Here is a 27,049-nt window from a genome sequence, read left to right on the forward strand (position 1 = left end):
GTTGTTGTTTTTTTCAGTTTCAGACTGAACTATTTAGGCACTAAATGGTATTATTATTTTTTTTAAATGTTTTTTTTTTTAAATTATTACTCTCTCTCCCTCTCTCTCTCTCTGTGATCACCGTAAGTTAAGAGGGTGTTAAATGCGAATGTGTTTGTTGGAAACAGAGATCACCATTTTAACTGCTTCCTAGTTATGGAGCTAAGATCAGAGTACAAGCTAATTATTGACACAGGAGCCTTTTTTTTTTACAGCAATCAACAGCATGTTTAGAGCTGTGTGTGTGGATATGAGTCAACCTTTGTATGTGTGGACATTATGTGGTAGGGAGGGGCTGAGAGGGAGCACAAGTACACAGAGGAACAGATAGGGTAGTGTGACCAGGTGGTCAGATGGATAATGCAGCTCCTCGAAGCTTCAGATGTTACTCTCCTGGCTCAGGTCCTTCTCCTCCACAATAATGGGTCTCCTGTCTTTCTCAAGAGGATTTGTGATGTTAAACAGAGTAATAGCTCTGACTGACACCAGCTGCTTCCTTCAAGTGGATTTCTGAGACAAGGTAGACTCCTTCAGTATGCTGAACCATTCTTCTCCTCCCACGCTCTTACTCTTCCTCCTGCTGCTGGTGTGTGGTTGGAACGAGGCAGTCTGTTCTCTTGGGGATGGCAGGAAGATCTGGCAGCAGCCCAAGCCGGACCCCATCATCAAAGACCAGTCTTTCCTTCAAGACACCTTCCCTTCGGGGTTCCTTTGGGGCTCGGGGACATCTGCCTTCCAGACAGAAGGAGCCTGGGATCAGGAGGGGAAAGGCCCATCCATCTGGGACCATTTCACTCACTCCACTATCAGTGGTAATTTGGCAACAGAAAATGCCAATGTGGCTAGTGAGAGCTACACTCGCTGGGAAGAAGATGTGGAAGCATTGGAGTATCTAGGTGTAAGATCATACACTTTCTCTCTCTCCTGGTCCAGACTCTTTCCTGATGGAAATGCCAGAGATCAGCCCAATTCAGCTGCTGTGGAGCATTACGGCCGGCTCATAGAGAGGCTTCTGGAAAAGAAAATTGAGCCAATTGTCACTCTCCATCACTGGGACCTGCCACAAGTCCTGCAGGAGCGCTATGGAGGCTGGAAAAATGACACACTTGTGGGACTGTTTGAGGAGTATGCTGCCTTTTGTTTCCACACATTTGGGAGCCGTGTTAGATACTGGCTTACAATGCATAATCCATACCTGGTGGCAGTGCAGGGGTATGGGACAGGAGTGCATGCTCCTGGAGAATCAGGAGGTCCTGCTGCCTCTGTCATTGTTGCCCACAACCTCATCAGGGTAAGTTAGACAGGATCAATTGAGTAATGTGAGTCTTAAAGGGACAATTCATCCCCAAATCAAAAAAACATATTTTGCCTCTTACTTGTGGCTGTTTTTCTCAGTCTTGATTGTTTTGGTATGAATTGCCGAATGTTGGAAATGTTGCCTGTAGAGACACAAAACGCCTCCAAAAATACAATTTCTCTTTCCAGAAATCATGACCCGGTTACTCAAGCTAATCAACAGATCTTGTTGTGAGCAGTTTTATTTTCTATGTCTATGAGGCCAATATACAACACTTGGCAACTTGCAACAAATGAATCTAGATTGATAAATAGCACTACAGGTTAGAGATTAGGTAAGTAAGGTGTACTGTCTTTTTAAGATTAATGCTCATATTGTGATTTATGTGCCTGGGCTGACAGACGAACATGAAGAATTGGTCTCACAATATTGACTGTTTTTAAACTTTGAACCTCTGCAGCTATATGAGTTTATGATGCTCAATGAATGTTTGATGACGTTGATGCAAGAACACACTGCACCAATGCTTGCATATCTTGTTGCAATCAAATAAATCAATCAATTAAGTTTTATTTATTCCATTGTTACATATAGCCGGTGCAGCCAAGTGCAAACCATTAAAGCTCTCTTTTTACTGTATGTCCTTGATGGCCAGTTGATCATATTTTATTTTGACAGGTTTGTGATCAGTAAACAGGACACTTTAAAAGACATTAAGGCCAAAGTCCACCACATCAGCACTTCTGTGCTGGAGCGAGACAGTGTGTGACAGGAAGTCATGGAGATATGCCTCATTAATAATCACTCACGTTTATGAAGTCAAGCACAGATGGTTTGTGGACAGCTAACAGTGTGCAGACAGCATGAGCAAATAGTGATTCTCTCATGCCTAAAAGGCTGTTCTCATGATTACTCTATTGCTTCCTCCTGTGAAATCTTTGGGTCCATTTATTTAACTGTTAGTTTACACAATATCTCAGGAAACTACATGTTTTTTGTTGATTGAATGACATTTGGTGGAAAATAAACCAAAATCAAGGCTGAGGAAAAAATGACTATTTTCCAATCAACTAAGACATATAAAGTACCTAAAGGAACATAGTCTATAACATGACCATCTCTCACTGTTTGTCATTTGTATTTCATGCAGATTTTGATCCAGATGTGTATTTAACATTTATAAAAGATTTCTTCTAACAATTAACACATTCAGAAGATTGTGCAGCTGTGGTGTAGATCAAGGCGATATAATGAAATAAAACTGAACATTTTTAAACAATGAAAATTAAAGTGGAACTAAACAGAACTAAAAAACAAAACAGAACTAAAGCTGCAAGCAGTACTGAACGGACCCTCTTAACTGATATGTAATGGATGCAATGGTGGAAAGTAACTATGTACATTTACTGAAGTACTGGACTTAAAGTAAAAATTTGAGGTACTTTTATGTACATTTTATGTAACTTTATACTTCTACTCCACTACATTTTGAGACATATATTGTACTTTTTATTCCTCTACATTTAGCTGACAGCTTTAGTTACTAAGAGTCATTTCACAGTTATTTTTTATTTTTATTTTTATTTTTATTTTTATTTTTATTTTTATTTTTATTTTTATTTTTATTTTCGTGCTTTTTCGCTTCTACGCATGCGCGGCTTTTCAGCGCTACTGCGCACGCGCGACTTTTTCCGCTGTTGCGCATGCGCGGCTTTTTTCCGCTTCTGCGCATGTGCGGCTTTTTTTTCGCTACTGCGCATGCGCGGTCTTTTTTCCGCTTCTGCGCATGCGTGGCTTTTTCCGCTTCTACGCATGCGCGGGTTTTAGGCGCATGCGTAGAAGCGGAAAAAGCCGCGCATGCGCAGTAGTGCAGAAAAGCCGCGCATGCGCAGAAAGCAAAAAAAAAATTAAAAATTAAAAGTTAAAAATTAAAAATTAAAAAAAACAAAACAAATACAATGAAGAAAACAAAATAAATGTAAAAAAAAGTAAAAAAGACAGTGGTGGAAGAAGTGTTCAGATCCTTTACTTCAGTAAAGTACTAATACCACACTGTGAAATGACTCCACTCCGCTCATTTTAACTACCTAATAAACTTTTAAGTGGTTTAATTTATAAAAATGCGTAATCATTTTAAATGTATCATGTTTTTCATTTTAAATCTTCACCTGTTCTATTGTATTTTATTGTACTTGAATACCGAACTGCTGTGACAACCGAATTTCCCTTCGGGGATGAATAAAGTAATCTATCTATCTATCTATCTGAAAAGTAACTAAAGCTGTCAGCTAAATGGAGAGGAATAAAAAGTACAATATATGTCTCAAAATGTAGTGGAGTAGAAGTATAAAGTTACATAAAATGTACATAAAAGTACCTCAAAATTGTACTTTAAGTCCAGTACTTGAGTAAATGTACATAGTTACTTTCCACCATTGCTACCTGCCTCTTCTAACTTATACATATCAGTTAAGAGTCCTCCTTCAGACACTGTATGAGGATTAAAGGGATAGTTTGTGCATTATGATACAAAACTTGGTACAACTATTGTCAATGCCCTCCTGAGGATAACCCTTTACGTTTTTATTGATCGGCCCCTGGGTGGCACTGTGGTGGCAGTCTAATTTCATATTTGGTACCGTGGCCACACTATAACACTTAAGGCAATGAAATTCATAGGGGTGGTATAGACTGGCCCCTGTAACGCACACACCCCTAACCCTAACACACCCTGACGGCAACCTCTCATTGAAAAATAAAAACTCAACCAAATAGTAAAGTGGTCTAGCAGACTGATTGGTGAGCCACAGCTCAACGTGGAGACCTTGTATACAAAACAATTACAGTGCATTACTGGTTCAATTTTAAATGACAGTTCCCATCCATTGCACACAGAGTTTCAGCTCCTCCCCTCTGGGCATAGGTTTACAATCCCTAGGTGTAGAACAAAAAGACACAAAAACAGTTTTGTCCCTGCTATGCTTTGCACAGGTGTTTATTTATTGTTGCTTTAATGTATGTTTTTACTATTTCTATATATACATTTTAACCTTTATCTACATTTTTTACAGCCAAAACAAGTTTTATTTTATTTTGCTGTTTTATTTTGTTTATTTAAGAAGAAAAAAAAAAATCATTCGAAATACAATAGGGACCTCGCAGGTTGTTGCCTGCTCTGGCCCTAATAATAACTCTGGTGCAGATAGGTGCTTTGTGCTCTTCATTTTCACTATTTTACACCTGTGCTTCTTCTTATTTTAACTTCTGTAGAATGTTAAAATATCTTCTGTGAAAAGGCCTACGGTACTATTATGTTTTTGTTTAGTCAACAGAACAGCACATCATTATAATATGCTGTCTGCTGTGATTTCCAGGCGCACGCCAAAGCCTGGCACACCTACAACATCCACTTCCGTCCAGCTCAGAAGGGTAAAGTATCCATTGTTCTGGGATCCCACTGGGTTGAGCCTCAAAGACGCCAAACCACAGCTGCTAATGTTGAGCTTTGCCAGCAGTCAATAGAGGCTGTCCTCGGCTGGTTTGCTAACCCTATCTTCAGTGACGGAGACTACCCGATGTCATTAAAAATCAAACACGGGGCTCTCTTGCCCACATTCACCCCTGAGGAGAAGCTCTGGGTGCAGAAAACAGCTGACTTTTTTGCTCTGTCCTTTGGGCCAAACAACCTGCGTCTGGGCCGGGACCTGGTCCAGTATGGGCAGACTGTGACCCCAGACCTGAGGCGCATACTCAGCTGGATAAAGCTGGAGTATGGGGACCCGAGGGTGCTGGTGACTGAGGGAGGCTGGTTTTCTGAAGCCAGTGTGGGAAAGGAGGACACAGTGGCCATTTACCTGATGAAGAGGTTTATCAACCAGGTCCTGCAAGGTAAGAGAAGGAACGAGAAGAACAAACAAATAAAAAATTAGACAATGAGATGAAGTCAGCTACTTTAATGTTTTCTTCTACAGCTATCAAGTTTGATGGTGTGCAGGTGTTTGGCTACTCCACCTGGTCACTGGTAGATGGATTTGAGTGGAATTATGGCTACACTGTTAGGAGAGGCCTTTTCTACGTCGACTTCACCCAACCAAACCGAACCAGGACCCCCAAGACTTCTGCCCAGTACTACAGACGTGTTGCAGCTGACAATGGTTTCCCCAGTGATGAAACCTCTGGAGAGATTAAAGGCCGTTTCCCCTGCGACTTTCACTGGGGTATTGCTGACTCGACTTTACAGGTTAGACGAGAGAGAATCTGAGAAGTGATTTTACAGCAAAAATGCATAATGGCAATATTTACCCTGATATTCTTTTACCTCTTTTTGTCATTGTAGGTCCACTTCTTCCCTTTCTCACCACAGTTTACTGACCCCAATTTGTACAGCTGGAACCTGACAGGAGACGGATCGTTGCGTCCGGTCCCAGGGGTGAAGATTCACACCAGACGAGCCCAGTGCACAGACTATTTGGCCATTTGGGGTCATCTTCGCCTGTTTGCGTCCACTGGGGCGTCTCATTACCGCTTTGCTCTAAACTGGTCTCTGATTTTACCCCAGGGAGACCTCTTTAATGTGAACACTGAAGCTCTAAGGTAGAAATACACTAACACAATCATGGACAGATTTCCCAAATTCATCCCAGTTTATACTTTAATGTACTTTTATCTGGCTCTGTCTATTTCTGTCTGCACATATTAAATCCTGATTCTTTATCCCGTTTCATGTTGTTATTACATCTAAAAGGTACTACCGCTGTGTCCTGACTGAGCTCAAGAAGCTGAACCTGAAGGCTGTCGTTATTCTCTACTACCCCACACACAGAGCTCCACATCTGGGCTTACCTGGGCCATTGCATGATTCTGGTGGTTGGCTCAACTACAGCACAGTGGAGGCCTTTCAGAAATATGCAGCACTGTGCTACCAGCAGCTGGGGTCCTGGGTTCCATACTGGATCACCATCAATGAGCCAAACAGGCTGGTAGATATTTATCCTAGTGGGAAAGAGAAGCATCAGGCTGCTCATAACCTTCTTCTGGCTCACGCTAAAGCCTGGAGGCTGTACGAGAGGGACCACTCTAGTCAACAGGGAGCACTGGTATCACTGGCATTACATGCAGATTGGGCCAAACCTGCAAACCCTTTTCTGGACTCACATGCAGCAGCAGCACAGAGATTCCTTTTGTTTGAACTTGGTCGCTTTTTAGACCCCTTGCTCGGGACTAGATATGAGGAGAAGCAAAGCAAGGGGGACTACCCAGAAAAAATGAAGGCATACCTGGAAGAGAGAGCTGGAATAACGGGTCTCTCTGGATCGCCTCTTCCTAGCTTTACTGAGACGGAGAGGCAGGAGCTGAGAGGAGCGCTAAGTTTTATCGCACTGAACCATTTTACCACCCGTTTAGTTGCTCCATATCCCCACACACAGAGTAATCTTCAGCACAAACAACCTCCTGATCATGGCTGTTTGATCCTTTCTGATCCTACATGGCCTTCCTCCAGTCTGGGGCAGGCTGTTGTACCTTGGGGCCTGCGAAAGATCCTGAACTGGGTGAGCCAGAGATATGGAGGAACTCTACCCATCATTGTCACAGGCAGTGGGGTTGATGACCAGGCTCCTGTGGAGGACAAACTCAGGCAACACTTTATCAAGAGTTATCTGCAGGAGGCCTTCAAAGGTGACGTTCAGATCTTACATATTCGTCAGTAATGTTGCTCTTTGATCCAAAATGTTTTGTAATCATTTTTAAGTGGGAACAAAATGCAGTGTACAGGATGTTGAGACACAGACACAGAGGTAATACAGGTTTTATCACTACATTGCCTCCTACTATAAAACCAAGATTTAATGAGAAACCATTAAGATCATAAAAAAAGAGCGGGAGGGAGAGAAAAACACGTTGATCAGTGTTGTGTTCATACTTTGCCCTTTATGGCCCTTACAGAAGCTGACCTGTTTATGCACACATTGTTTTAAAATCTGGTCTAAAGATATTTAGCCAGAAGTTTAAAATATTCTAAAAAATTAACTTACATTATCAAAAGAATGTGAAGGAGTGACAGTTTTGATGTTAAAGACATTTCTGTATTGTGTTGTAAATATCGGCTGAAATTAGCATGCTAACCAGCCAGCCCTGGCCTGCAATACCACTTGTGCCTCGACAGGTTACAGTAAATCACTGTAGTGATCAGTTTGCCCGTCTAACTGTAACGTTATCTTGAACAAACTTGACCAGTGACATTGCTGCAATTAATAAATGATACATGATTTGCAGATGGCAAAATGCTCCCCCTATTTTTTGGGGCATGTGGCCAGTAATTACCATTTGCACCTTTAACCATTGGCGATGTGCTCTTAACATTGTTTGTGTCACTTTTCTCCTTTATTCTATTTATGTCCAGCTCGCCAACTAGATGGTGTGAACCTGCAAGGCTTCTATGTGTGGAAACTACAAGATCGACATGTCCCCCAGTTTGGCCTCTTCACCTCAGCTCACCACCAATCCAAAGCCAAAGCCTCTGTTGCTGTCTACAAAGAAATCATGACCCATGGTGGTTTCCCTGAAGATAACACCATGCAGACCTGCAGGTTTAGTGGGCCGCATGCACCGTGCTCTGTATGCGCATGGATGTTCAAGAACAAAGCCATGTTGGTCTTCGGAGGTTGCCTCCTAATAACAGCTGTTATGTTTGCAGCACTTGTCATCTTTGTCATCATCACCAAGAGAAAGCAAGCGAGAGGCAGGGGGAGGGGGGTGAACAGGAGGAGAAGAAGGGATGGAGTCCCTATATGCTCATGTCCGTTAAGGGCTAACTGTAAAAGCATTGCCTGACTGTGTAGCAGACAAACTGTGTGTTGACAGAGAAGAGCAATGATGTCTAAATGTCTGATCCACTAAGTGTATGTGTGCTTGAGACAATTATGTGATTGGTTTACCAACAAGCACTCTCATGATAAAGTGTTGTCATATGTTTTACTGTAATACTTTAACTGTGAAAGCTACCCAGAATCCAAAATACATATTTTCCTCTTACCTGTAGCACGATTGATCAATCTCTGTTATATTGGTGTTAGTAGTTGAGTGTTGGAGATATCAGTTGTAGAGATGTTTCTCCAATATAATGGAACTAGATGCCAAAGTGCCCAAAAATAAATTTGATAAACTCAATAGCATTGTCTCTTCCCAGAAATTATGAACCGGTTAATCAAGATAATCCTCAGACCTTGTTGTGAGCAGTTTAATGTAAAACTTTATTTCATTCCACCACTGTTCCTAAATTAATTTTAAATTGATAAATAACACGATACAGGTGATGGGAAAATGTTTTATTTTTTATAATGGGATAAACTGTTCCTTAAAATGACCATGAGATGAAGAGATTTATTGAATGCCAGACTCTGAATGTTCTTTAACAAATGTTGATAATTGATTATGTGAGCTCTATGGTTTACTATAAATGAGAAGAAATGCTTTACCTGTGCTCTTACTCATGTGATGAAGTCAGTAACGATTATATTATGTTTATCATACTAAAATGCAACTGACATTATATACGTGAAGTTTAGCTCAGATTTTATTGTGGAGTGCACAAGTAAAAAAGAAAGTACTTTCAAGTGGTATCCACTTCCTTAAACACCAGACATGATGTTGTTGTGTGCATCTCCACGGGACAATGACTCCCCCTAGTGTCATAGTTTGCAGCTCTGAAGGAACAAAATGTGAAACACGGATCTGTCTTTTGTTTAAAAATACCTAAAAGTACATTCTTTGCTCATGTGTTAGTGTCCAGCAATGTTTGTGACTGTGAAGCATTGAGATAACTTTTTATTTCAGAAGTTAACATTATTTTCCCCCCTATAAGAGCTCAGCATACATGAGAGTAATGTATCTGGATGACTGCATCTCCATCACTTTGAATTTAATGGTTTGCCCATTTTGTAAATTCATGCATGCTATTCCTTTGGTTAAGACATTCGAAATATTGGTGAACATCAACAACACTTCACCAAATCCAAAAACTAGAGTGCTTATACACATATTTGGGACATCATCAAGTATAAATTCTGAAGCATCCCCATAGACAATGAATAAGGAGGGATTTTATAAATTATACTTAATGTTCTATAATATTATAGTATAAAGGTACATTTTTCTGTTTCAGAAATGCTAACATTACAATGTAATGGGGCTCATTTGGGGTTTAAAAGGAAATCAAACATTCTGTGGATCCACAAAACCAGTCTCCCATTACTTGTGTATGTAGAAGCTCGAGACTTTTTACCTTATGATATCGCAATGTGAGACTTGCACCTCTGGTTTCTGGCTGTGTGAGAGAGACTAACTCATAAATATTGACTGAACTTTCCTAGGCCATGGAAATTAAATATTGGAAATCTTAATTGAGTTGGTCTTCGCCTTTCACTTGAAACTTCTTATTCGAACAATATTGCCTAGCTTCATTTCAAAGCATTTTTGACTAATAGTAAATGATTTTATGGTAATGGTTAAATGTAATCTGCTGGTGATTGTGTGAAACCCTGTTTACCGGTTTAGGTTTGTTCTAAAGATCACTTTAATTTTCCATTAAAATGTTATCTTAAATGGCACACTGATATTGTCTTTTCTATATATACCCCACTACGGATGTCATATGGTTTTAAAAATCTAAATAATAACAACAACATAAATAATAATACATTATTCATCCTGAACAGATCGACCAATAGGAGGAGGCGTTCAGGATGGCAATACAGATCACATGACCCCCTCTCCTCCAGACTGCATGCAGTTTGGTATTAAAATGTTTTCAGTACAACCAACCATTGTGTTGTTACACATTTGAGATGATAGATACACGCTGAGCCGTTTTAACAACATCACAACGGTAAGCGGGACTGACGGCGGACATCGTTGCAGCTGTTATTTTTTGAGGTTGTGTCCTAAAAGTGCAGAGCTCCAGTAGGCAGCAGGACAAGCTAGCTAACGGCAGTCAGGTCGGACGGCGGCGAGGCCCCAACCGGACGGGAACACGGGGGAACCATGGCCAACATCGCAGTTCAGAGGATAAAACGGGAATTCAAGGAGGTGCTCAAAAGCGAAGAGGTTGGTCGTCTCGTTTGTCTGTTAATGTTGCAGCTTTTCTTGTTTATCTCCTTGACTACGAGGCTGAATGTGTGTGACGCGTCGCTGGCTGTCCGCTTTCTAATCACCAAACTGCTAGCTTAAGCTAACTCAATCAGACACGGCAGTGCATCCAGCTTCACAAATGGCTACTAGAAATAGCCATTAACATGCCACTGTGGTGAAGTTAAAGACAGGGAAGTTACTGTCGTTAGCATGCAGTTCATCTAGTTATGAACGCCATACTAGAAATAATTGAGCCTCAAGTTCATAATGCTAACGTAGCTAGCTAGCTTGCCATGCCTTCTATGGTAACCAAGCTAGCCCTGTTAGCAAATATAGATTTGTGTCACCCGCGTGTAAAGGTTTGCTCTCACATATGTCCTCCTGGGTCTGCACAGATTTGTGTTGACTCACGTTAGAGGGCGTATGTCATATGTAGATCCGTAAGATGTGAGCAACAAGTTGAGGTCAACTTTGGCTAATGCTGCGGGGGGTGTCAACTTCTGCTGCATAGGCAGGTTTGAGTTTGACAGCAAGCTAGCTTAACACTTTGCAGTCTGTCTCGCTGCTGAAGTCATAATGCATCTTTGCCTTTTCACTCTTTCAGACGAGCAAAAACCAGATAAAGGTGGATCTGGTGGATGAGAACTTCACAGAACTTAAAGGAGAGATAGCAGGGCCACCTGACACACCATATGAAGGTGAGGGGCTCATTCAGACACACTGCTAACCTGTATGCATGGTTGCACATGGTCGTTATGTGATATTAGGCAACACTGACAGTTATTTTTGAAAAATCCTCACCAACTAAATATTTCCAGAGGCTTTTAATCCATAATGATTTAAACTTAATCAATAATCCTCTTTACATTTGCCCTTTTATTGCATGCTTCAAGTAGTCATGATTGAATAATTGTGATACCTCTTTCTTTTTTTTCTTTTTCTTCAGGGGGTAGATATCAACTAGAAATTAAAATTCCAGAGACGTATCCATTCAATCCACCCAAGGTAGGGATTCATTCCTTTCCTTTAAAGCACTGGCTTCAGAATTTTCCAATTACTGTGCTAGGCCACCGATAATTTTCTTCGTCCCTTTTTCATTTAATCTCTCAGGTGCGGTTTATCACAAAGATCTGGCATCCCAACATCAGCTCAGTCACAGGTGCAATATGTCTGGACATTCTCAAAGATCAGTGGTGAGTGAATGTGAACCAGGATTCCTAACATTCTTCATTGAACACACATCCATCATGGAATACTTTTGTGGTTATGCAAAACAGTGTTTCTCCTAGAAAAGCAATTGCTATTCTAAATTGCTGTTTTATTGCCCAGCTTCTGTCAACAGTTGGTTAGCAGCATAATCCTGTTGTCAAATTTGTAAATGGTCCTAATATACAACAAGTTGGTAAGATGTGCTAAGCATCAGTTGTCATCAATCCCAATAAGTGTTCAAATACACTTTACTTGCAGTATCCCAAATGTTTCTATCATTTTAATCGAGATAATGGTCTGTTTAATTTGGTCGTCTGTTAATGTTGCATACTCCCTTCTGCACGTCAGTGTCAGTGTTATGGTTGTCTGCCAGAAGCTGTCATAAATTGACTTTTTATCCAATATAAAGCCACATTTTTTTAGATCTTGTTTGTTTTTAGCCATATAGATTTTAACTGGATGAAGAATTTTAGTAATCGGAGGCCTGGATCATAAGTCATCAGAGAAACAAGCTGAGCAAACGTTAGCGGCAACAGCTCGGCTCGTAGCCCCTTAAGGATGCCCTGTGTCCACAGAACAGTGCTGGAGAAACACTGATTTTTAACATGAAACTGCTTTCATTGAGTGGTTTTTACCAGTTTTAATCAACTGGTTTGATTGTTTTGGAGGGGAGGAGACCTTGCAAACAATGACAATTTAAGTAATCATAACTGGGAGAAACTGACTGCAGTGACAACAATGGTGGTGAAGACAAAAACTCCAATGGTCCCATGCAACTTTACAATGTCATTAAACCCTGCCTTTTGTTTGTTGTTTTTTGCAGTCCTGTATTGGCAGAAAATATTGTGCGTTTACACTAGCTTGTCCACTATTTTGTTGATTACCTCTACCACTCCCACATGGTAATACATTTGTTGAAGTCTATGAAAAAGGTTGACTTTATTTGGTGTTGCACTAAACCGTGCATGTAATTTCAGGGCAGCAGCTATGACACTGAGGACGGTCCTCTTGTCACTACAAGCCTTACTGGCAGCTGCAGAACCAGATGATCCACAGGACGCAGTGGTAGCCAATCAGGTTGGTGTGCATTTGTATTTATGCTTTCACTTTTGTTTGACAAATGAACTTATGTATTTAGTATTTTAAGCAGAACAACATATTCAATTACAATTATGAGATACAGTTTCTGAACTGTTTACACCATGAGTTTTGTTATTGTAACAGCGCTCAGGTACAATAACTATCATAACATTAACATTTGTAAACTGTTTTGTAAATATAATCCTGGTTTGGAGATCATATTTACACTACTTTTGATTGTTACTCAGCATTTATGAATGAGTAAATACTTACTACTCTACTCATACCCAAAATACTGTGACATTATTGGCAGAATTTTTCAAAAATGATGTGACACTTTTTCGTCTGTATCTCCTGTTCTGCAGTAGAATCTGCCACAACAAACTACTTACTAGTGGATGGAGTGTTTTGATAGACTGCTGTAGAGCTGCAAACTATTTATTAATTATTATGTTTGGTCTAAACAAAATGTCTTGCTGTTTTGAAGATGAACTTATTGTTTAAAGCATTTGAAAAAATGTAGTTCCAGTTTCTCATGTGAGATTCTGCTGCTTTTCTTGGGCTATGACTATAATACAATGCTCAAAAAATAAAGGGAACACTAAAATAACACATTCTAGATCTGAATGAATGAAATGTTCTTATTAAATACTTTGTTCTTTACATAGTTGAATGTGCTGACAACAAAATCACACACAAATTATCAATGGAAATCAAATTTATTAACCCATGAAGGTCTGGATTTGGAGTCACACTCAAAATTAGAGAAAAAACACACTACAGGCTGATCCAACTTTGACGTAATGTCCTTAAAACAAGTCAAAATGAGGCTCAGTAGTGTGTGTGGCCTCCACGTGCCTGTATGACCTCCTTACAATGCCTGGGCTGCTCCTGATGAGGTGGCGGATGGTCTCCTGAGGGATCTCCTCCCAGACCTGGACTAAAGCATCCGCCAACTCCTGGACAGTCTGTGGTTCAACGTGGCGTTGGTGGATGGAGCGAGACATGATGTCCCAGATGTGCTCAATTGGATTCAGGTCTGGGGAAGGGGCGGTCCATAGCATCAATGCCTTCGTCTTGCAGGAACTGCTGACACACTCCAGCCACATGAGGTCTAGCATGGTCTTGCATTAGGACGAACCCAGGGCCAACCGCACCAGCATATGGTCTCACAATGGGTCTGAGGATCTCATCTCGGTACCTAATGGCAGTCAGGCTACCTCTGGCGAGCACATGGAGGACTGTGCAGCCCCCCAAAGACATGCCACCCCACACCATTACTGACCCACTGCCAAACCGGTCACGCTGGAGGATGTTGCAGGCAGCAGAACGTTGTTCACGGCGTCTCCAGACTCTGTCACGTCTGTCACATGTGCTCAGTGTGAACCTGCTTTCATCTGTCAAGAGCACAGGGCGCCAGTGGCCAATTTGCCAATCCTGGTGTTCTCTGGCAAATGCCAAACGTCCTGCACGGTGTTGGGCTGTAAGCACAACCCCCACCTGCCCTCATACCACCCTCATGGAGTTTGTTTCTGACCGTTTGAGCAGACACATGCACATTTGTGGCCTGCTGGAGGTCATGTTGCAGGGCTCTGGCAGTGCTCCTCCTGCTCCTCCTTGCACAAAGGTGGAGGTAGCTGCTGGGTTGTTGCCCTCCTACGGCCTCCTCCACATCTCCTGATGTACTGGCCTGTCTCCTGGTAGCACCTCCATGCTCTGGACACTACACTGACCGACACAGCAAACCTTCTTGCCACAGCTCGCATTGATGTGCCATCCTGGATGAGCTGCACTACCTGAGCCACTTGTGTGAGTTGCAGACTCCGTCTCATGCTACCACGAGAGTGAAAGCACCGCCAGCATTCAAAAGTGACCAAAACATCAGCCAGAAAGCATAGGAACTGAGAAGTGGTCTGTGGTCACCACCTGCAGAACCACTCCTTTATTGGGGCGGTCTTGCTAATTGCCTATCATTTCCACCTGTTGTCTATTCCATTTGCACAACAGCATGTGAAATTGATTGTCAATCAGTGTTGCTTCTTAAGTGGACAGTTTGATTTCACAGTGTGATTAACTTGGAGTTACATTGTGTTGTTTAAGTGTTCCCTTTATTTTTCTGAGCAGTGTGTAATGGATATTATTGCGTCTTGAATAGTTGGTTCGGACAATATGAGGCATCTGATGAATTCAGAGGGCCCACAGATATTTATATAGTTTTCTGTTTTATAGAGCAAACGATTACTGGAGAAAAAAATTGCCACATTAAAGATAAGGAGAATAATCATTAGTTGCAGTCTGCTAAGGAAAAAATGTGTTTATAATGGGACGGTCCTCTCAATTGCTTTTTCTTCCACTATTACATTTTTGCCTTAAATTGACAATAGGAAGTGAAACATATAGGAAGGATTGACAGGGAAAGAATCCAGGAAATTGTTTTGCACCTCACATATCTGCTCCCTTTAGCAGGAACATATCAAAATCTCAAGGATAGGTCTCCATAAAAACTTGGTGGACATGAAGTGCTAATTCCAATAGACAATTATGTAATTTTTTGGTATGATTATGTATCTTAAATCTCACAAGTTAGGGTGATGTATTTTTGCCATATCACTTTGAATATATCCCATCATCTACTTGGCATGTGGCTGTGTTAATACATGCACTGAATGTTTTACGTTTCAAACTGTATACTGTAAATACAAAGTCCTGGGACACTCCCAAATTATATGATTTTAACATTAACAGGATGCATTTTCAGATGCTGCCAAAATATTGAGTTACAAGAAATACTGGTGTTGATTGCAGCAATTGTTGAGTAGATTTGTTTGTCCATATATTTCCGTCATGCTTATCATGTGTATGACCCTGGATTGTTGCCTCAGGTGACCTTACTGTATATGGGTGAATACATTATGCTTCTCTCTGTGCTGTACACCAGTTAATTGTTACATATTAAAGTACAGTGCAGTGTTTGTAGTGAAAATATCATGTGTAGGCAGTAAGCTGTTATTAAAAAAAATATTTTATTTGTTAACAAGCAGTTTAAATGCTAATAGTTTATGATGATGAAAAACAATTAATTTAAATGCAAACACAGAATGGAAACATGCTGCTGGGCAGCACTGGGCTAAAATGAGTGTCTGGCAGACTGCATCTCTGTTAATTCTCCTGGCTCTGAATGTCTCGGCAGCTTCAAACTCTTCCAGAGAGAGAATTATTTTACTGGCGATCTGTTGTAGAACCACACATACAAAATAGTGTGGATGGATCATAAGTGCTCAAAAGAACATGTGTGCTGAGGGATCTAAACTAAATAGAGAAGCACAGTGTTTCAGTTGTTGAAGGAGATGTGCTGAGCCCCTTTCAAACAAACTTTCCACATTTGTTCATCATGCAGTACAAGCAGAACCCAGAGATGTTCAAACAGACAGCGAGGCTCTGGTCTCATGTCTATGCAGGCGCTCCCGTCTCCAGTCCGGAGTACACACGCAAAATAGACAAACTCTGTGCCATGGGCTTTGAAAAAGTAGGTGTCGCTCAACTATTTTTCCTCCCCTGCTGTGAATTGCACTGTTGACTTATACTGCAGAATGAGTGTTTCTGATTGTTTTTTTGTTTTTTTCTTCCCAGAATGCAGTAATAGTGGCGTTGTCGTCGAAATCCTGGGATGTGGAGACGGCGACAGAGTTACTGCTCAGTAACTGAATCTTGACACTCTCTTCATCTTCCTCTTGATACCCATCCCCTCCTCACACACACACACACACACACACACACACACACACACACACACACACACACACACACACACACACACACACACACACACAGTATTTCCTCCAATTTCCTCCAATTTCCTGCTGTCTAAAGGTGTCTTGCACCCTCTGTCTCACTGTGGACTCCTCACCTCCACGCTTCCCCTCTTCCCCATCCCTCCTCCACCCTTTATCCCCTGTGTGGAATCTCCCCTATCCGTTCATCACCTCTGCTGTACCGCACTCCAATCAGTCGCTCTGTGAGCTCTTATCTCTGGTTTCTTTAAGATCATTCTACATTCCACTCCGTGCTACAATCAGAACTTCAACCACATCTTCATCCCCTTTGAAGCGAATGCCAGACTTAAGACCCCGCTCATGCCCGCCACTCTCCCAGCTTTTCTGGCTGTGTCCAAGAAGCGGCTGTCAGCGGCTTATCCTTGCCTATGCAGTGCATTTACTTTCATTTGTGAAAACATTTGTAGGAGCAAGTCAAGCCATTCAAGGAGGCTCTTTTGGATCTGGTCTAGATTTTTACGCACTTATTGGCCGATTTTCTAAACAGGGATTGAGCCAACTCCTAGACGAACCACTTTTAAATTGGTATTCCTTTTGTAGTATTTTTGTCTAACATCCCTGCCTTCTCTCATCTCATTCCTTACACAATATACACTTTGGGGCAACTTTATGGTGGGTAAGGGTACTCTATATTGAGTAATACTCTGAAATTTTGGGACATTTCTGAATCATTAGGTTGTGCCATCACTGGGAGTTTGTAAGGGCACTACAAAATGTCACTTAAAATGTGGACATTCAAATAAAACTGGAAAAGTAAATGGAAGTACAACAGGTAGAAAACGTGAAATTAAGCAGACGCAGCATTGGACGAGGCTTATTCTGGAAACCAGCTCAAAGTGTCACCGAGGTGTTCACACAGTAGCCATACTCATTTTCATGCCACTTTACCACTTTTTACCACTTTAACTGATGAACCCAAAGCTCCTGCAGCAAACCCCTGCCCCCATCCCCACACCTGTTTTTTGACATGGCTTACTTCACCTGTCCCTTTCCCCACATTTTTTAAAAACTTTTATTTGGTTTTGGCCTCCTGCAGGAATACGTTTGGATTCTTGTTTTTAAACTGAAAGAAAACTAAATAAACAAAACGGATTAAAAAAAAAATGGTTCAGCAGTAACACAACCTGTCACAAGTCTGGATGAAAATAGTTTAAAATGAGTTTGAAAAATATTGCATCATCTTAACTGCGCCAACAGATAAATATGTCAAAATGATTCATCTGTAAATAAAGATATTAAAGTCTGTGTAAATTAATCCACACTCTGTCCTTTCTGTGACATGTATTTGCTGCTCTGTGTGATATTTCTCAACTGGAATAATTCCCCCCCCCCCTCGAAATTCTAGCAAGAAATCAACTGGCAGTTCTGAATTAAGCCTTTTCTGGAAAGGCACTTTACAGTTAAGATGTGTGATTTGCTGGTATTATTTGGTTTTAGGAGCATCCTTTGGACATGTGTACAGCACATTCAGAATATGCATGTCCATTGTGGTTTTTACAGCAGTTTGCACACATCCTCTTGCCAACTTACGGTCAGCAAACCAACTAGCTGGAGTTACAGTTTGCAAAACCGGAGTAAAGATGCATGCAACGGTTTATACTTGCTGATTTAGCTTAGTACCCAACATGTGATGATAAGCTTGTTTGGCTGTGCATACATTTGAATAAAAACTAGGGTGAGGGAGGCACTAAATATACAAGAAAAAATGTACCTACAGGGAATTGCATTGCCAGTGAAAATGGAGCATGCGAGCCAATTTAGATGAAGAATGTGCATGGAGAACTGCAGAATGTATTATGTATATTTGCCTTTCTGTACAGTAGTACTTTGGCCTTAACTACAATAGTATTGCACTGCTGTTGCATAAGGTTCCTGGTTGAGCAAGCACATTTTTAGTACATTTGGAGCGTCAACAAGGAAGTGATACAGGCAGTTATAATGTTCACATCACCTTTCTTATAGCGAGACACGCTGAGAAAGAGCACAATAACAGATGGCCTGCCTGGTGGCATGTTGTGCGGTGCTGAACCTCTCCAAGAATCCCTGGCAATAATATGAACACTATTTCAGCCTGCACACTCATTAAACAGGCAAAAAACTGCCACGAACGTGCCTCTATCTACTAATTAACAGCAGTATGTAGTGTAGCTTTATTGATGGACCTCAGTGACTATATTACAGCGGATTTAACTGTACAGCAGCACTGCACCTGCTGCACAGTGATCCAGCCTCAGGTTTCCCAGGCATCCCGAGTGACAAAAGCTCATTTTGTGTCCTTCCACTGGATGCTGGCATATCTCCCCTACCATCTGGAACTCCTCCAAGCCTCCCAGAGCAGAGAGGACTGTACTACATAGTAGTGAATACAGGAGAATGAAAAAAAACATGCTCCCTGGCTCATCTAATGGCACTGAGATAATGTCTCTCTGTTACAAAAATGTAGGCCAAATAAATCAACACGTTGCATGATTAAAGCGTTGAAGCATCTATAGGACTGACTTCACAGCATGGATAAACCAGACGTGCTATAATTGATTTATTTTGATGCTTAGACTCATGGGAAAATAAAGCTCCCTCTGTATTGCTGTTAGGAAGTGTCTAGGAATATATCAGTGAGTTTGTAATGGCCTTTGAAATTATTTATTCATGTATTTATTATTGCACAAGATTCCTTCAATTAGATTCATATTTTAATAGCTTTGCTGTCTGGCAAGATGTCCCATGTAAACTAATACTTCTAGTATCTTATAGTAGCTAGTAGCTTCCTGAATGTCCTCCCTACTATGTACTGTCCGACCCTTACCTTTCTGCCAGAAAACCAGAAAACCTGCATAGCATCGAAAACAAAGTAAATATTTATTGAAAAACAGGAAAAATCAGAAATTGTGGGAATAAGAGCTTTGTCCTTAAGTGAGAGTGAGAGTGATCTATGAGTATTTATGAATGAGTAATCAACCCTTCACTGGAAGGTCTAAAGAATCTATAAAGCCTTTAATACGATTTTATTAGTAGCATTTAAGGTAACGAAGGTCTCAATAACAATGATAATTCCGACCTTCCGATAATATTTATTTTATTTTATGTGAAATGTCAAAGATAATGTGGCTGTCCATTTTTTTTGTCCAACTCAGAAAAATGTCAGACACGTCCTCTCAACAAATAGGCATATTAAATTAATGTTAATATTATTTTGATAAAAATGTCCACTAATACCTTTGGATTACCATTAAGATCAATACAAATCAATAATAATACAAATAAATGAAATGCATCCCATGAAAAATCTCCTAAAAATAAATAAATGTGGAATTATTATTATTATTTTTAAAAGTACCCTGAAATAAATAAAAGCAGACATTTTAAAAATTTGCATTTATTTACAGAATTAATTCTCAAGCATATATTTCAGGATTTATTTCATAGCCATTTTTATTTATTTATTCCGCAAAAAAGATCCACACTCTGATTACTAGTTGAACTTAAAGTAAAACATTGTTTTTTTTTCAAACGTTTAATGTGGAGGAAGAAGCAGAAAGTGCATCAAATCGGCTGAAGATGAGAATATATCCCATCATCTTATATCACTTTCAAATTTAAAATCATGGCAGTGTTATTACTATTTGTTTTTTTCCCCCGTATCTGAAGAACTAATCTTGTTTGTGTGACTGAGTGAATGTATTAGCCCTCCTCTGCTCCATACCTCCCTGCTGTTAGTATGTTGGGAGCAGGCCAGCATCTCACCTGGCTGCAGCCGTTTGATTGACAGCTGAATAGCCCAGTGTGTGGTGAGGCGATGACTCGTAGGCATCCTGTTTCTCTCAGTCTGCGGCTGCTATGTGATAGCCGGAGTTTTATTCTCAGTCAGCAGACATGCTGCCTCCCCTGCCAAGCAGTAAGAGCCGCTCTGACCGCCAAGATGCCCAGATGAAACAGTGCCCTGCTATCTGCAACTGAGTTCAACCGGGGTTGATCGGGCATCATGTAAGCCTGTTAGGGGATGAAACTAAAGGGCTCCTATAGATTACTGGTCGCAGCTCCGTTTTATTTCTTCCTGGAGGCGGTAATCTTAATTCTCAAGATGATTCCAATAATTTGTCTGGCGATGCTTCTTCCTGAAGGTGAGTCAGACGCTCCTGCACGCAAAAATTATCCCTGAGCTGTTGTTAATTTCACAAAGAAAGTGGTGATTTAAAATAGGACACACTGCTTTACTTTTGGGAAAAAACGCACAAAGCGTTGAGCCTTTCAAATTGAGAGCATTTAAAATGATGTTCTTTTTTTTTTTTTTTTACTTTTAACCACTTAACATTAACTTTGTGGCTTTCAAATTATTTATTTAAATGTTTAAATTAATACAAATATATATATTTTGTAATAAATATTAAAATATTTAGTCATGATACAGAATAATATGATGAATAAACATGGATGGCATTCAGAAAAAAAAGAAAAAGAAATTAATGAAAAAGGCACAATTGGAACAATGTGAATGATAATATGTACGCACTTCAGCTGACCTTACAAAGTACTTACTGCTCCATGCAGCATGAACACAATTGGAGCATACTACTAACATTGCGCCTTGAACTTTGACCCTGTTGCTCATATATATTTCTTAGGATTATTGGTCAGAATAACTAGAACAGCATGCTGCCTTTAATACTGCAAAATGTGACCAGATGCAGTAGGACAACCTGGTCATTTTGGCGTGCTGAATTTGATATACTTCATATTGGGACATACTCTCCCTGTCACAAATAGTTTTGGTATTAGAATGCACAAAATGTTTAAATCAAGTGAGTTTTTCATGGTCTTCATTGTGGTAACAGTCCCAGTCATCAAAATCCTCTCAGAAGTACTGGCACTAAAATATTAAATTAAAAGCAGTGGAACTGGAAAATGAAAGATGACCAAATCTCTCCCCCTTCAGTGGCTCACTCAGCTCAGGGTCACTATGCCCACAAGCTCCTAAATGATCTGATGGAGAATTATTCCAGTGCTCTGCGGCCTGTGGAGGACACAGACAGAGCCCTCAACGTCACCTTGCAGATCACTCTCTCTCAGATCAAAGACATGGTGAGTAGTAGTGCTATGGCAATGTTCTGAAATATAAATTCTTAGTTGCTTATTGTATGCACTGTTACTGATTAACGACATAAACCAGACAGCAGGACTGTCTTGGATGTCCTTGTTCAACTGAAAAACCTGAAAAACTTGGCTTGTGGTAAAATTAACACAGTAGTTTGTGACAATACTGTTTTTGTAAGTCATTTGATTTGACCAACTGTTAATGCTGAGCATGTAAAATAATTTATTGTGGAACTGTGTCCGATTTTTAATACAAGTTGCAATATATATATATATATATATATATATATATATATATATATATATATATATATATATATATATATTAGTTGAAGTGCAATATATTGCGCTAAAAATACAAAAATTGCCATGCAATTCGTATTAAGTAACTGAAAACTTCTTGGAAAATCAAATAGTCACATTGCAGCCCTGGTATAATGTTAATTTGCATACAAATAATTCATTCTGAAGAATTTTATTTCTATGTTAATTGTCAGAGATCACACAGATACTGACTATACATACACGGAACCTAGACCCAATACAAAAATATGTTAGTTTAAGGTTTGTAGAAGTGGATGTGTATGAATGCCGAGGCAGACCTCCTACTGTACAGCATGGGCTTACTGTTACTGAGCTGGCTCAGGTTCCTGCTCAGGTTCAGTGCTGTGTCAGCCCACAGTGAATCAGCACATGTTGTGCATGTGCGTTTGGCTGGCATATCTTGCCTGACGTTGGTTTGTCATGTTTGAGAAGAGGGGCCAGACAATGGAGTGTCCCATTACCTAAAGCGTTTATGTTTTCATTGGTTTACATCATTTAAGCTCTGGCAGCGATACCAAAACCCCCACCCTCACCTTGCAGCCAGTGACTCTGTTCATCCACCTGATATTGACAGACAGGCCTGGATTTCAGCTGCTGTGATCATCCGAACCCCTCTTAATGCTCATAGAGAGTTAATGAGATACAGAGAAACGAGATGGTGACCAAGAGGATCTCTCTCTCTCTCTTTAAGCTGCTCTTAGTATGTATCCATTGTTGGTGTGTGTATGTGTATATGGTATGTGTGATTATGACTGTGAAGGATGAGAGAAACCAGGTGCTGATTACCTACCTGTGGGTCAGGCAGACCTGGCATGATGCATATCTGAGGTGGAATAAAGAGGACTATGATGGACTGGATGTGATCCACATCCCCAGCAGCCTTGTGTGGAGGCCCGACCTCGTCCTCTATAACAAGTATGCCCGTACGTCACATAAACACACACACACACACACACACACACACACACACACACACACACACACACCCTTGGGAGCTAACCACTTCCACAGCCTTACACTTCACTTATAATTTCAGTAATTGTAACATTTTCATTATAATTTAACAGTAATAATCTTCTCAAATGATATGAATGCAGAGTCAGTCAGGTCTTTTTTAAGTCTGTAGTCCAAATGTAAGTGTAGGATTTATTTTATTTTATTTTCTTTTTTTTCCCTTTTCACTTCACTAGAAATTAAAAAATAAAAGTGCAATACAACAGGACTGTTGTATTGCTTCACATTAGAATGTAAAGGTGTGTCTAATACACAGGAAACTCACTCTTGAAATCATACAACATACTATATACACCATTTAACCAAATAACACATAACTTGTCCATTTTTTTCTCCTCCTCCAGAGCTGACGATGACTTCTCAGGACCGATGGACACCAATGTGAAACTCCGCTACAATGGAGAGATAACCTGGGATGCTCCTTCCATCACCAAGAGCTCCTGTGTGGTGGACGTCCGCTACTTCCCCTTTGACAGCCAGGAATGTAATCTGACCTTCGGTTCCTGGACCTACAATGGCCACCAGGTGTGTAGAAAAAAACTAAAACTTAACTGAAAAGATATTGCCTAGTTAAAAAACAAAACAAAACAAAACAAAACAAAACTAATTTCAGTAATCATTTTCACTTCAGAACTACAACTTAACATTCCAGGAGATGGCGCTATGCCACAATTGCTTTCACAACGAATCCCTGTTGTTAAATGCAGTCTAGTCTTTTAGAATTAAATAAAAAGAACATGACTGATCAAGCTATTTGTCTCAGCTCCAGTGTTAACCTAACCTAATTTTATCTGGGGTCAGGACAAGATTCAAACATTATGGCCAACCCTACACAGTTTTCAAACCATGTATTTTGTATGTACATGTAGCTACTGCACATACATCTGAGACATTACACCTGTTGCCCCCCAAAACAAACTAGAGCTAAAACTAAATATATGAAACTTTATGAAAAGAAGAAACTCAATTAAAACTAGAAAATGCACTCTGACAACGAATTAAACCTAAAATGAACTAAAATTAAATGAAATGTAAAAGTCAAAATTAAAATTAAACTTATACCTAATTGAAAATACAAAACTATTATGGCCTTTTTATCAACCAGGATGGTGATGGTCTGTGTCACCTAGATTTCCAAGTCTGCTGACTTAAAGTTAAATAGTACAAGACTGGTTCAGGTCTGGGTTGTAAAGCTGTGACCTGTGTCTGCAATAGGGGGTAACCGAGACTGGCCACCTAGAAAAAGAGATCACACATACTCTTGCCTTGAGATTTATTGTTTTTAGAGCCATACTTTCTGTGCTTATACATTCGTGTGTACATGAATTTGCTGAGTTTGTCTTTCCTTGGAAAATGTCAGTGGGTGGAGCTGCTTGTGTTCCTCCTCCACACCGACTCATCCATTACCCTAATTCCAGGTAGACATCATTATGGGCATGGACAGTGGGGAACTTTCAGACATCGTGGAAAACGTGGAGTGGGTGTGCCTCGGTATGCCAGCCACCAAGAGTGTTATCATGTACGGCTGTTGCTCTGACCCGTATCCAGACATCACCTACACAGTGCTCCTGCAGCGCCGCTCCTCCTTTTACATCTTCAACCTCCTCCTCCCCTGCTTCCTCATCTCCTTCCTGGCTCCTCTGGGTTTCTACCTGCCAGCAGACTCTGGGGAGAAGGTTTCCCTCGGAGTGACCGTTCTTCTGGCTCTCACTGTATTTCAGCTGATGGTGGCTGAGAGCATGCCTCCATCTGAGAGTGTGCCCCTTATAGGTAAGACTGTGTTTGTTTAGGATTGTGTTAAAGACATTAGCATCTTTAAAATTCACATAGAGGCTTGCAGTCCTGTTTGTTAGATACAGCCTTCTTACAGTGCCAAAAAAAAAAGAAAGCAAACCCTTTAAAATGGCCTACATTTATTCACAATTTATCTAAATGTGGTCTGATCTTCAACACAGTCACAATAATAACAAAAAACTCTCAGTAAACTTATAACACTCAGATTATGGTTTTCCAAATTGGCATTTTCATTAAATAAGCTCAGTAATAAAAATCAAAATAGGAAATATTTTGTGAACACTTTCACGGATTGCCTCAAAAAATTCATTATGCACTGTAAGAAAAAAGTCGAAATGTGGAGAAAAAAGTTGAAATACAATGTGGAGAAAAAAGGTTGAAATGTCAAGAATAAAGTCAACTTTTTGACTTTGGTAAAGTCGACTGCGGATTATAACCTGATTTTCCTCAATACGTCTAATATACGTATAAAATTTTCACATAAATTACTATTACTATTATTAAAAAGCAATATGTAGTAGCCAACTACCAAGAATAGCCCATTTTTGTGAAGGGATATTTTAGTACTACTACACCCTTAAATATTGTGGTTATTGTTCATTTTATGGCATTGATGAAAATCAGGTTGCAGCTTGCAGTAACTGTTTTCTGATAGATGCCGTTTCTCTAAAAACAATGTTCCTCTGATGACTTATTGACACAGGAACAATGAATCTGTAAATGTCTTTTAACTTTACTGAACACAAAAAGTTTCTTGTCATTTAGACTTTTTTCTTGAAATGCATAATGAACAAAATTTGTTCTGTACAAACACATGAAAAATATTGGTTCCTGACACTCATCTCTTCAAAGCTGATTTCAATCCCTCCTAGTGTGCTTTCTGAGTACTCTAGATGAAGCAAGATGGACAAAGAAAGGTTTAAAATGGTGAAAAAGAAACCTTACAGGGTTTGTGTAAGGGCATTTGACTGAAATCTCCACAGATAACAAACGACAAATGCTGATCAATTAGAAACAAAAGTCAAAGAAGTGCAATTTAAAAATTCTAATCAAACTTCCCTCCTGTCTGTTACACAGGGAAGTACTATATTGCCACTATGACCATGGTCACAGCCTCCACATCTCTCACCATCTTCATCATGAACATTCACTTCTGTGGTGCAGAGGCCAAACCAGTCCCCCACTGGGCAAAAGTCCTCATCATTGACTACATGTCGAAGATCTTCTTTGTTTACGAGGTAGGCGAGAACTGTACCTCTGCATCCTCCTCTTCTTCATCTTCTCACTTCCCCCAGGACGATATCCGTCACCAGCAACTCAACTCCCATGTTCATGCGAATGGTAAACCAGGGAGCCACAAAAGCCAGCAGGACTGGCAGGGTCGCAAATACCCCAGACCTCAGACCCCCAAACCCCAACACCATCCCAGAGTGAAATCCCAGCATCACATTACCAGGGAGGAGAGGAGCCACTTTTCCAGCTTTGCACCTGGGAAATATGAAGGCTCTGGGAAAATTCATACAGGTGAATGCTTTAAAGAAGACCAGAAGGTTCCCTGCTATGCTGAAGACCAAAAACTTCCCTGCTGCCCTGAAGACAAAAAACCCCCACCTCAAGGCCCCACTGTCACCTTCGGCCCCTGCTTGTTCTGCAGCCACAGCAGCAGCTTCCCCTGTGTGGACACCAAGCTGGTGAGCAATGTTGAATATATCGCCAACTGTTTCCGAGAGCAGAGGGCCACATGCGCCAAAGGGGCAGAATGGAAGAAGATTGCTAAAGTGATGGACAGATTCTTCATGTGGATCTTCTTAATCATGGTTTTCCTCATGAGCATCCTCATTATTGGCAAGGCACCATGATGCTACAGATTTTTTAAATATATTTGACTCAGTGAACTCTTTATGGTCAAATAAAAAAAAAATCAAAGAGACAATTTCATTTTTTATACAGATGTACGTTGAAAATTATATTTGTGGCTTTTTCTTTCATAACAATAACAGTGTAGTTTACAGTGACTTGAAAATAAACACATTTTGCCTTCACTATTTTGCACATGATTTCTAAACATAACGCATAAACATTTATTGTCCTACACATAGCAGCATTATGATTTTGGTTCTTTATCTAAAACAAAACAAAATGGGCCATGGTACATATGAAGGCTCTATAAAAAGTTCCAGGTAATGCTATTAAAACTAAAAAAACAAAACAAAGATATTCAGTTTAATATGTTATAAAACAGAGA

The 27,049-nt window shown here is 40.3% G+C and overlaps 3 protein-coding genes across 5 annotated transcripts; all 3 read left to right on the plus strand.

The window, feature by feature from the left end:
- Positions 1-347: 347 nt before the first annotated feature.
- On the plus strand, positions 348-8,167 carry klb (klotho beta). Its single transcript, XM_059345688.1, has 6 exons — positions 348-1,330; positions 4,711-5,224; positions 5,308-5,576; positions 5,673-5,929; positions 6,081-7,012; positions 7,737-8,167. Exons 1-6 carry the CDS (start codon positions 575-577, stop codon positions 8,165-8,167), a joined length of 3,159 nt encoding a protein of 1,052 aa, XP_059201671.1. The 5' UTR covers positions 348-574.
- A 1,917-nt stretch (positions 8,168-10,084) lies between these two features.
- ube2ka (ubiquitin-conjugating enzyme E2Ka (UBC1 homolog, yeast)) lies at positions 10,085-17,839 on the plus strand. 2 transcript variants are annotated; one of them, XM_059346500.1, is made up of 7 exons: positions 10,090-10,438; positions 11,067-11,160; positions 11,409-11,467; positions 11,573-11,655; positions 12,649-12,748; positions 16,149-16,277; positions 16,382-17,839. In XM_059346500.1, the coding sequence occupies exons 1-7, from the start codon at positions 10,376-10,378 to the stop codon at positions 16,454-16,456; spliced, it is 603 nt and encodes a 200-aa protein (XP_059202483.1). In that variant the 5' UTR covers positions 10,090-10,375; the 3' UTR covers positions 16,457-17,839. The 2 variants fall into 2 exon arrangements, with proteins under 2 accessions (XP_059202484.1, XP_059202483.1); XM_059346501.1 differs by lacking the exons at positions 16,149-16,277; positions 16,382-17,839 and adding an exon at positions 13,117-13,363 and having other exon boundaries at positions 10,085-10,438.
- A 2,471-nt stretch (positions 17,840-20,310) lies between these two features.
- LOC131981866 (neuronal acetylcholine receptor subunit alpha-9-II) lies at positions 20,311-26,810 on the plus strand. 2 transcript variants are annotated; one of them, XM_059346369.1, is made up of 6 exons: positions 20,311-20,702; positions 21,515-21,660; positions 22,757-22,911; positions 23,355-23,535; positions 24,429-24,780; positions 25,882-26,810. In XM_059346369.1, the coding sequence occupies exons 1-6, from the start codon at positions 20,582-20,584 to the stop codon at positions 26,661-26,663; spliced, it is 1,737 nt and encodes a 578-aa protein (XP_059202352.1). In that variant the 5' UTR covers positions 20,311-20,581; the 3' UTR covers positions 26,664-26,810. The 2 variants fall into 2 exon arrangements, with proteins under 2 accessions (XP_059202352.1, XP_059202353.1); XM_059346370.1 differs by lacking the exon at positions 21,515-21,660 and having other exon boundaries at positions 20,677-20,702.
- Positions 26,811-27,049: the final 239 nt, after the last annotated feature.

This window comes from Centropristis striata, chromosome 12 (genome assembly GCF_030273125.1).
Source record: "Centropristis striata isolate RG_2023a ecotype Rhode Island chromosome 12, C.striata_1.0, whole genome shotgun sequence".
Classification (NCBI taxonomy): Eukaryota; Metazoa; Chordata; class Actinopteri; order Perciformes; family Serranidae; genus Centropristis; species Centropristis striata.